Source organism: Cucurbita pepo, chromosome LG16, assembly GCF_002806865.2.
Source record: "Cucurbita pepo subsp. pepo cultivar mu-cu-16 chromosome LG16, ASM280686v2, whole genome shotgun sequence".
NCBI lineage: Eukaryota > Viridiplantae > Streptophyta > Magnoliopsida > Cucurbitales > Cucurbitaceae > Cucurbita > Cucurbita pepo.
The window spans coordinates 5,653,251-5,663,952 of NC_036653.1; the positions used below are offsets into that span (position 1 = coordinate 5,653,251).

The 10,702-nt window shown below is 34.0% G+C and overlaps 3 protein-coding genes and 1 long non-coding RNA gene across 15 annotated transcripts in view; 2 read left to right on the forward strand and 2 right to left on the reverse strand.

Moving 5' to 3' along the window:
• Positions 1 to 271: 271 nt before the first annotated feature.
• Positions 272 to 2,240, reverse strand: LOC111777836 (B-cell receptor-associated protein 31-like). Its single transcript, XM_023657559.1, has 2 exons — positions 1,875 to 2,240; positions 272 to 917 (listed from the first exon to the last, which is right to left on the reverse strand). Exons 1-2 carry the CDS (start codon positions 2,155 to 2,157, stop codon positions 568 to 570), a joined length of 633 nt encoding a protein of 210 aa, XP_023513327.1. The 5' UTR covers positions 2,158 to 2,240; the 3' UTR covers positions 272 to 567.
• Positions 2,241 to 3,813: 1,573 nt separating this feature from the next.
• Positions 3,814 to 6,032, forward strand: LOC111777232. Of its 8 annotated transcripts, XM_023656737.1 has the most exons (5): positions 3,814 to 3,906; positions 4,670 to 4,730; positions 5,335 to 5,431; positions 5,708 to 5,820; positions 5,899 to 6,032. In XM_023656737.1, the coding sequence occupies exons 1-5, from the start codon at positions 3,881 to 3,883 to the stop codon at positions 5,980 to 5,982; spliced, it is 381 nt and encodes a 126-aa protein (XP_023512505.1). In that variant the 5' UTR covers positions 3,814 to 3,880; the 3' UTR covers positions 5,983 to 6,032. The 8 variants fall into 8 exon arrangements, 5 of the variants coding, with proteins under 5 accessions (XP_023512505.1, XP_023512503.1, XP_023512504.1 ...); XR_002812363.1 differs by having other exon boundaries at positions 5,712 to 6,032; XR_002812362.1 differs by having other exon boundaries at positions 4,675 to 4,730; positions 5,708 to 6,032.
• Positions 6,033 to 6,131: 99 nt separating this feature from the next.
• LOC111777236 lies at positions 6,132 to 8,504 on the forward strand. 3 transcript variants are annotated; one of them, XR_002812367.1, is made up of 4 exons: positions 6,132 to 6,241; positions 6,336 to 6,648; positions 6,767 to 6,903; positions 8,419 to 8,504. It is a non-coding gene; the product is annotated as an uncharacterized LOC111777236 (long non-coding RNA). The 3 variants fall into 3 exon arrangements; XR_002812366.1 differs by lacking the exon at positions 8,419 to 8,504 and adding an exon at positions 7,967 to 8,179; XR_002812365.1 differs by lacking the exon at positions 8,419 to 8,504 and having other exon boundaries at positions 6,767 to 7,179.
• Positions 8,355 to 10,702, reverse strand: part of LOC111777227 (DNA repair protein RAD16) — a 9,513-nt gene continuing 7,165 nt past the window's right edge. For 2 of the 3 annotated variants that reach the window (XM_023656725.1, XM_023656724.1), the window contains exons 11-17: positions 10,306 to 10,434; positions 9,674 to 9,907; positions 9,466 to 9,570; positions 9,232 to 9,384; positions 8,964 to 9,052; positions 8,796 to 8,876; positions 8,355 to 8,724 (exon numbers count right to left, since the gene is read on the reverse strand). In XM_023656725.1, the coding sequence (XP_023512493.1) occupies positions 8,655 to 8,724; positions 8,796 to 8,876; positions 8,964 to 9,052; positions 9,232 to 9,384; positions 9,466 to 9,570; positions 9,674 to 9,907; positions 10,306 to 10,434 (861 nt within the window). In that variant the 3' untranslated portion in view covers positions 8,355 to 8,654. Of the gene's footprint in view, positions 8,725 to 8,795; positions 8,877 to 8,963; positions 9,053 to 9,231; positions 9,385 to 9,465; positions 9,571 to 9,673; positions 9,908 to 10,294; positions 10,435 to 10,702 lie in introns of those variants that run through there. The other variant, XM_023656726.1, reaches the window with a different exon arrangement.

Genomic DNA, 10,702 nt, shown 5'->3' on the forward strand with positions numbered 1-10,702 from the left:
AAATACGATGTCACATCCGTCGGGAGTAAAATGAAACACTATTATAAAAGTGTAGAAACCTCTCCCTAGCACGCGTTTTAAATTTTTTTGAGAGGAATCCTAAAAAGGAAAGCCGGAAACCTAAATTCCATATGATATCAAAGATGTGTAGTAATTAGAGGGTGAATTTGTGGAGTGTGAATGAGGGGTAGAAATGAAATCTGGAAGCAAATAGCAGACGTCAATGATTCAACGATGAAGTGTTGAATGAATAGCCTTTGCGCCTGTGAACTTGGAAGTAGCAAAATCAATTGGCATTGGATCACATTGTCATATACAATGTAATTACATTCAAAAGACATACAAACAAACAAACAAACAACCAGCCATGGAAAGTAGTCTTAAATGGATTAAGCAAGCTCCCACTTTTAATATCCCACCTTAAATTTCATTTCACTGATACAGACAGACCCAGCTAACCAGAGGCACTTCGATTAAGAGCGAAAAGCATAAACGCATGATTTTCTTAAGCCTCCAACGCCACGATGCGAAAAGGATTTAACGACAGCCTCTAAATGTATCACCAGATTATGAAGAGCCATGTTCGATAGACTCCAACTGATTCCGAATATTCTGATTGTCCTCCAACAACCGATCGTACTCGAGCAGGTACTCCTCAGATTGCTTTCTTAAGGCTTCTGTTTCTGCTTCTGCAGCATTTGCTTCTTTTGTTTTTGCCTCAACTTCAGCTTCCAGTTTGGTTATTTTACTCCTCAAGGTAGTTGCCTCTTCTCCCAGGGATTTAAGCTTCTCCGTGCTTGCATCCTCTGATGCTCGAATTTGCTTCTTTGCGACCTCCATGGTCTTTCGGAGCAGTCGAAGCTCTCGGATGTAGTGATGTAGTCTATCAATCATCAGGGCAAGGAACAACAAAAACCCTGCAGAACATACATGTTATATTCAAATCTAACATGAAATATTCAAACTAATGGGAATGAACTGCAAAATTGCAAGCAAATGGAAAAACAAAACAAAATCTCTCGTAGAACAACAATAAGATATAGATTATCAAACAAAGAAAATCTGATAAGAACAACAAACTTAGGCAACATTTGATAATCATTCTTATAAACTTTACTTACACCTATTGTTTTCATGCTCTATTATCTACTTTTTAAAAATGCTTTCAAAAACCAAACTAAGTTCTTCAAAACCTGATGTTGTTTTTGAACTTTGGTTTAGAATTCAAATGGGTTAATAAGAAAGGGGAAAAACTTATCGAAATCGTAATCAAATAGGGTGTTCCGCTTCGAAGTCGAAGGCAACATCACATCTGTTGACATCAACTATTAAGAATGATATTGTTTTCAAACGCTCCTACTGATTTTCCTTCAAATTACTCTGTTAATACATGATATGGTGCACAAGCAGGATTCCATCCCCATGAGTAAAGCACCAAATCCATTAGCATTTATAAGGATTTATCAGTAAACTCCGTTTATATGTAAAATTTTAAGCAATCTAGAAGCATGCGAGCCAGATTTTAGATTTAATACATTGTTCCTGACAGAAGAAAAAGCCCAAACGAAGTGGAGTGAACAGCAGCTCAGTTTTAGGAAAATGTTTAATGTCACATCACAATTATTGAATCGAACAAGATCTCCCGCCCTTTCGTCGAATTCTGGAGTTAATTTGAAAGAAATGAATCCAGTTCTGCCGGTTCTAACTAGCCCAGTGACCAAGCCAATCATTCAACAGATGCTTGTAAATCCAATAATTTCGAAATCATAAATTAAGCATAACCAACACATTTCACCCTAAAATTGAAAGAACCCTATCCAGAGAGCAAAGATGAAGGAAAACGGAAGTGGAGAAAGGATTAATTTAAAAATTACCCATGAGAGAAGCTTCAAGCAAGTGATTGGACATAAGGACCTGATCCGTGGGATTAACCTCACCAGCCTCAATCATCCGATTCTGGATCTTAACCATGCTATAGACGCTGGAAATAAGCACAACGAAGACAGTTCCGGCGATTGTTTGAACGACGATTGGGCCTTTCCCACGCTTAACACGATCCAAACTCAAGATCACAAGCTTCCTCAGAGGCGTCCTGAAGAGAAGAGTCAAAATCAGAGCCATTTCGGCTGCGATTACCGTGAACAGAAGCTGAATCATCCTCTACAAGATTCCGTCTGCAACAGAGCGTTTCTTCTAACCCTTTGTTAGTGGCGTTCGGTGTAACCTTATTCAAACCTCGATTGAGAGATACCTTCTTCCCTTTTTTTTTTTTTTTTTTTTTTTTTTTTTTTTTTTTTTTTTTTTTTTTTTTTTTTNTTTTTTTTTTTTTGCGCTAGATTACAAATTTAGAAAAATTGGGCGACTGTTTGACTCTCATTTTTTTATTTTTTAAAATTCACAAATTTATTATTTACATGAAAAAATTTAGAGTTTCAATTAGGACATAAATTACACCATCAAATCTTATAAATTTAGTTATAAATATTAATAATTAGTTTGTAAACATTTTAAGCTTTTATTTAAAAAATATATTTCAATTGTTTTCTAATATTATTATAAAAAATTACTACTGTTGTGGGATGTCCACCTTGGTTGGTTGGGGAGGAGAACAAACCACCATTTATAAGGGTGTGCAAACCTTCCCCTAGTAGACGCGTTTTAAAGCCTTAAAGGGAAGTGCAAAAGGGAAAGCCCAGAGATGACAATATCATTACAAATGGTATCAGAGCCAGGTTTCGAACAATGTGCCAGCCTTCTCGTTGTTCCTCGAAGGAGGGTAGACACGGGGCGGAGTGCCAGTAAGGACGCTTGGCCCCAAAGGGGGTGGATTTGGGGGCGGTTCCACATCGATTGGAGGAAGAAAAGAGTGCCAGCGAGGACGCTGGACCCCGAAGAGGGGTGGATTATGATGTCCCATTTATAAGAGTAGACACGAGGCGGTGTGCTAATAAGGACGCTGGGCCCCGAAGGAGGGTGGATTATGATGTACCACATTGGTTGGGGAGGACCCCGAAGGGGGTGAATTGTGATGTCCCACATTGGTTGGGAAGGAGAACAAACCACCATTTACAAGGGTGTGGAAACCTTCCCCATAGCAGACCTATTTTAAAGCAGGGAGAGCTTAAAGAAAGAGGACAATATCAAAGATCAACCGGTGGATCTGGACGTTACATGTTGAATGACATATCTATATTTTATTTTTTAAATATAGTAGGAAGTATATATTAATTAAGTTATATTCCCTTTCAATTAAATTACTTCATCAATGCAACATAAATTATTAGTGAATAGAAAATTAGATTAAATATTCTAAAAGAAAAATATTTCAAAGAATCTTAGAAAGGAAGGAGAAAATGATAACTAAATTAAATAAGAAATGATAACCTAAAAAGTTTGTAATAATGTTTCTATTGATATAATGGACCTGCCTTAACAATTAAGATACATATTCCTTTATTTTAAGTGTAAATTAATTTAAAGCTAATGCAAAATAGGTAACTTCCTATTTCAATAAAACATACCATTTTTTAAATATTAAATATTGATACCAAAAATAGATTTTAATAATTATTTATACATAAAATTAATAAAAATATCTCTTTTGTCTAAATAAAAATATCTCTAAATTTTTAAAAATTTCAATAATATCCTTATAAAAAATTATATTTAAAGTTAATTTTGGATGAAATTCGGTAGTACTTCCAAAAGTTCATTAATACCTTTTAAAAAAAATTACTTTAAAAAAAAATTAAAAGAATTCGACAATACTCATTAATACTATGCTTTAAAATACTCATACAATTTTAAGTTTTTGAGTCGTATATATAAATGCTTCTCTTCCCTTTCGCTCATTTCTTTTCTAGTTATTGCGCTGTGCTCGATGCATTCGATTCACTTGCTCTGCAGGTATCTTCGTTATTTTATCTTCCTCGAAGTTTAGGATTAAATATGTTTCATGTTGCTGAGATCCGAGAACTCCGAAAGCGTTTCCGCTTTTTCTTAGTTCGATTTATGTTTTGGAAAGTTTCGATCGAGGACGAAAAATACTCGTATATAAGATTCACATGTTTACTGCCTTTGAAAACTGTTGTATGAATAAAATGAAGAAAGTATAATGGCGATTGGAGATGAAAATTCCGAATGTCTATCTTTCGTTAATGTAAGATTCACATGTTTACTGCCTTTGAAAACTGTTGTATGAATAAAATGAAGAAAGTATAATGGCGATTAGAGATGAAAATTCCGAATGTCTATCTTTCGTTAATGTTTTCGATTATGCAGAAATTGTACGGTTGGTTAAATGATATTTGTTTCGATTGTTCTCTCTGTTTTGTTCACTCCTGTTCTGTTGCGGCAGAGATTAGAAGCAATCTAACTGATCTAATATTGTTTGTGATGAAATTGTAACGCCTATTGTAATTTTGCTTCGAGAAGGTCAGATTTAAGGTGCGAACGAAATGAGTTTGCATTCGCTGTTTAGTCGCTTCTGCATTATGACGTACAATTGCTATCGTTGTCGTTGTTTATTTGAAAATCAAATGTTTTACGTTTTAGCCGAATGCGAGTAATCATATTTCCTCAGTTCTTGTAATTGGCGAACTAAGAGTCTGAGATCTCAATAACTAGGATATCTGTTCTCTGTATGTTTTACTCATTTCTGTGATGTTAGGATAGTCAGCGTACAAGGCTGGTCTACCAGCGTCAGCGACAACAAAGGCTTCAAAGAAGAGGTACCGAATTTCATATTGGCTATATTCTAAGATCCTTTCGGATTGTGGTTAGATCTGACTTGATTTACGGAATGTGACCGGAAATTTTGAAATAATATCGTTTTGATCTTCAACCATAATGGACATTTCGTATCTCTATAAAATATTAAGGATAAAAGGACTCCTAAATGCCAGCTTATATTAGGATTGGGGAAAAATTGTGCTCGTTATGGAAGAATAATAATGGTAATCGTCGTGATCATTCCATCCGCATCAGTTTTAGCTGAGCTATCGAACAGGATTTTACTTCAGCTCTAGAGTCCAGTTTGTTGTCTTGGCCTCTATATGTGAACATGAGATTATAGAAAGGCTCTTGGTATGAACACAGACATGTGCTCAAGCATGCACACACATTATCTGAACGTAGTTATATATTTACATGGTAATATTATATCATTGCGGACATTCTTTAATTGGAGATGACACTTTCTATTCTGAGCTCCAGCAATAGGCATTACTTAATAGGAAGGTTTATCAACAAATTCAGAGTAACATCTTCGTTATCTGTGGGCGATTGCCGTCCTCTCATTTGTTGTACCTAATTCACTTAAATTTATCCATTTAGGTGGTGATGGTACGTTGTTCGATTATAAAAGCTCTAGGGCAATTCCAATCAAAATATATTGTGCAATCAAGTAGCAGATTGTTTTCTTATGATAATGGTAATTCATATTATAGAATACTTAACTTAGATTTTAGAATTTTATTATTCACGTGCTATGGTGCATGCTAGTTCAATCGAGTTTTAAATTGTTAGAAGTAAACTAACATTTTGCTTTGCAATTCTAGAAGCCCTAGTTCCTTTCACGGGCGAATTATGCTGGCTTCTGAATTCATGTTTAAAAATAATCCTATTTTGTGGAGTGAAGTGTCTTACATTTTTCGTCAATACATGAAACTAATCCTAGTGATCTGTCTCTTTCTCGTTATTCTCAAAGGCAGCTGGTGTCAATTAACTGCTGAGGAAGGTGAAACTGCGAAACCAGGCACAAGGATTGCCACTATTTCGCCATCAGGTGAAGGGGTAGCTCAAGATGCTCCATTCGAAAAGGTTGAACTTCAGACAGCATTTCCAAAGCAGAGGGAAAATGATAAAAAAGAAATCCCTAAAGAAGCTTCCATATTCCAGGGCAAAACAAAGAACCGTCTCTCTCAAAATCAACTGCAAAAACACCTTCAAGATTTCCATGTTAGGATCGATACCAGTTGTTAGCTCTGATACTAATTGTTAGGATCGCTCAACAACGCACACACTCGATCAAGATAAATACAAAAAAGAGAGAGAAAATACATACCTGAAGTCATCAATATAAAACTTTTAGCCAATATTGCTTCTTGTATTTTCTCTCTCTTCTTTGTGTTCATTTTGATTGAGTGTGTGCGTTGTTGAGCGATCCTAACAATTAGTATCAGAGCTAACAATTGATATCGATCCTAACACCCCAGCTTCCACCCAAGGACGGGAAAAATGAGTAAGCGTTTTGTATTTACATCAATCTCAAGAATTATTTAGTCTAACTCAATGTTGCAAGCAACTGTTCCTTTACCTCTTGTTTCTGTATGCAGGTTCCTATGTCGAGACGAAAAAAACATGTCGCAACTCACTTGAAGGACTCATAATACCTAGACATGCCCTTGTCTCCCTGCATTATTGCTTTGTTCAACAATGCTAAAATCTAAATGGGTTTTCTTAACTTGATTCCATTTTCAACTTTTTATTGATAGTCTCCTGAGCATCATCAAGCAGTATGGTTCAGGTTTCATTCCTAGTTGCCTTTTATGATGCAGGACCATCATGATGAAGTTCTGATCTGATTATAAAGACGATTTTGTCGAAAAACATGCGGTGAAATTAGGATTTATGTCAGCGTTTGAAACAGTAAGTATCAAGTGAGTTCAAGCAAGTAAAACTTACCTATCATGAATGAAAAATTTGGAACTTTTGTTCTTTCATTTGTCTTGTTTCTCAGGACTTACATATCATGATTCTTTCTCAGGGTCTTGTTTTGTTGTGGTACCCGTCAATCGCAATGCTGAAACAATGAACTTTGCTGAGATAGAGAAAGAGAACAATGTTTTGTTCGCATATCCATCGAGGTGGTGACTTCAATGCTACGCCATCAATCTTTAATAGGTAATTCGCTCTCTTGATATATGTTCAGAAATTTCAGTAAAACATAGACGGATGATCTTGGGGAATCAGTGGGTGGCACGTGAAATAAAATTTACAACCTTAGAGGTGCATAAAAGGATATAGCTGTATATTAATTAAAGAAATATATAATTTTAACAATACCAGGATATTTTTAAGCATAATTTTTTACTAGACTAATGCATTGAAGGAAGATAGAAGTAAAGTGTTATAATGCAAAGTCGTAATTTTCAATAAATGGTCGGGGGGTTTATTCTAGCCTTATAAAACTTTTTATTATTTTGTTTTAATTTTTTTTATGTTATTTGTTTAGTTTCTTTTATATTCTATTTTATTATTATTATTATTATTATTATTTTTACGTTATTTTATTATTTTGTTTTGTTTTTTTTTTTATGTTATTTTATTATTATTTTTTTGTTTTTTATTTTATTTTATGTTATTTTATTATTATTTTTTTGTTTCTTTTATGTTATTTTATTATTTTATTTTGTTTCTTTTATATATTTTAAATATCTGTTTTAAGTATAAAAAACCACTTTTAAATACATGGTTTACAATATGAATAAACTAACAGGTTATTGAATATGATTTATAAATATTTTATTTTTAAAGTATATTGTTTTCATTTTGTATATTCTTAAATTAATAATTTGAAACTTAAATTTCTATATTTGTTTATTGGAAAGCAATTTTTTTTTCTTTTACTTTTTCATTGGATTTGGTGGAAAATAAATGAATTTAAAATTAAAAGTGGTTGAAAATGTTTTTACTGTTCTAGTGTGTGTGGTAGCTTTTGAATAACATTTAGTATGGAGTATGGTTGAGAGATTCTTGTAGCTACCATCTATTTTTCTAACTTTTATAGTAACGTTGAAACTATGCTCAAGCAAGTTGATTAATTTATTTTTTGATTGATTATAAATTGATTTATGTTTGTTTGTGAATTTTTAATATCTTTGGTCTAAGATTATATTGAATATTTATGAATTGTGAATAAATAATTTTTTTTAACTCAACTAAATCGACTCCAATCTTAAAACAGGGTTGCTCAACTCAATCCCCTGTTCAACTCAATCCAACTCAAACAATGTATACCCCTATCTGTTGTAAAAAAACCCATGTAGATGTTTCCAAAAAACCATGTAGAAGATGTTTCGGGGGAACGATACATGAACAACCCTCCACATAATTTTATACGTTATGCAATTTCATATTAGTGTAAATTTTTTTGGCATCAATGGTTTTATTTATTCAATTTTGTTTTAAAACCACAATCCAAAATTAACTAACATGAAAACGAAATAAACAAAAATCAAGCCTATACATTAACTAATACTTTTAGCACCTGTTAAATGGGGCATTGCAGAACCTATGATCTTTTCCTTCCTTTCTTTTATGTGTGAACAAGAGAGAGAGAGAGAGAGAGAGACTTACGGGTAAAGTCGAAGCATATCATTGAACTAATGTTTCAACGTTTTGACTTTCCTCCAAAAGGTAAAATGACATCTGGTCTGCTCCTTCGCAAACCACAAAATATGGAGACAACCAACTATGTATATGCCCCTCAAGCAAAATATGATCAGAAGCATTTACACAATCAAAATTTGGAATTAGATGTACAAAAGGGGTGTGAGTGTGTGCATGTACATGTACATAACCTTGGCTCTGTTCTCTTTTGTGCGCGCGCAGGTATTAGTTTTTTTTCTTTTTTTTTTCTTTCGTGAACTTGGTCAAATAAACAGAAATCTCATGTCGTCCAAGGTCAATTTTCCCAAGGCATCGTTAGACCGACCTACAGTTCTGCAAAGAGAGACACAGTGAATCTTTTTTTTTTTTTTTTTTTTTTTTTTTTTNAGGGCAGAGCAACGTACCCTTCAAATACCAGTTCTTTCCTCTCTTGCAGCTTCAAAATCCTCTCCTCAATAGAGTTTTCAATAACGAATCTCGTAATTCTGTTAATGTCAAATGCATGTTAGTGCTGTCTTCAGGCAATGGCAGAAAATTACCAAATATTTTTTTATTTTATCAAAACACTGCACCTGATAGGCTTATATTGTCCAATTCGGTGGATTCTGTCTTGTGCTTGTCGTTCCACAGCAGGATTCCACCAAGGGTCCATGATGAACACCTGAAGTGAAGATCAAAGAAGGAAAATAGGGCGTATTCGTCACCGAAAACGAACACAATTAATTTTATGAGCAAAAACATATTTGTACAAACAGTGTGATAACAGCATATATGCAACATAATTAAGGTCATGACATGTGAATAATTAAATTGCATAGTCAATCGAAAGTGACTCCTTACATGCGATGCCACAGTGAGATTGAGAGCAATCCCTCCAGCTTTTAAGCTCATTAGAAAAATCTTGCAATCTGGATCGTCAATGAATCTCTTAATAGCATCATCTCTTTGTGGCAAGGACATGCTTCCAATTAGTTGAACGCAGGTAATACCAGACTGCAAAGGGTTCATTGCATGATATAAAACGACTAATTTTCTTTGGCTATAAGAAGACTCTACATGCTTACTACAACTCACCTTTGTTAAGGAATAGTTTATTAGATCCAAAAATGACGTGAATTGGCTAAAAACGATTCCTTTGGCAGATCCATCTCGTTCTAACATGAACCTGATTTCTTCTCTCTGGAGTAAAAAAAAAAAAAAAAAAAAAAAAANAATAAAACATGCTCTTTTCTTCATTTGCATCGAGGGATTAAAACATACAGGGAGTTTCAATAAAACGTACCAAAGCTTCTATTTTTGTGCTCGTCTGAAAATTCTCCAGTTGTATTCTGTTAAGTATACTTGTACATTTAAACCCCTTGATTGTATTTTTAATGGTTCGATCTCTACCAGCCAGATTTGTGCTAAAGTCAATGGTGAGCATCTTTGAGCAAGAAGGACATGAGACAAGCTTCGAAAAATCATTGGCAAAACCAATAATGCAGGCCTTACAAAATGTGTGCTCGCAAGAGGTAACCTGTTAAAATAGAAGAGATTATTAAAAAGGCAGTAATTCGACTCGTTCAGTTCCATTTCAACTAACTAGGTAATGTAGTGAAAAAAGAATGGTGGTGATTTTAAGGGGCAACAACACAAGGTAGTGATCAAATACAGGATGTTCATTTTCAGCAAAGTTCTCATGGATTTTCACTGGCTATGAAAAGAAACCCGTCAACAACAGTCATACTCATGAGTGATCATAAATAGATTCGCAACTATAGTACTTCAATAGATTAATTAACATTAGCTAGCACTGATATTCACAAAAGATGAATAATTGAATGCAAAAAGATTCGATGAAAATTTAAATTATCAAACTGCGAAAACAAGGATAAAAGGAAAGGAAGGGAGAGTGGGGATTCACCAGAAACTCACCACAGGTTCTTCAGCTGGCTCATGACAAATTCCACATGCTTGTTCGTTATTATTATCAGTACCATCAATGCTTCCACAACTTATGACATTAGTTTTAGAATATACAACGAGATATGGATGATTAACTGCCTGTAAAATCATGAGAAAAATGAATTAAATAAAATTCATTAGCAGATAAACTTTCACATGTTCTGTGAAATACATCTACTCAAAATAATAGTAGTAAGTTCTTTAATCATTTTATTTGAGTTTTGTTAAGATGCCGTCTCCAGTATATCGTTGAAACTAACATATATCTCAAAGGTCTTATCCAAAAAAAACATATTTCTCAAAGAAATGCCCTTTAAATATTTTCATTGAAGCATCAGAATTATTACACACACAAAAAAGTGGGGGG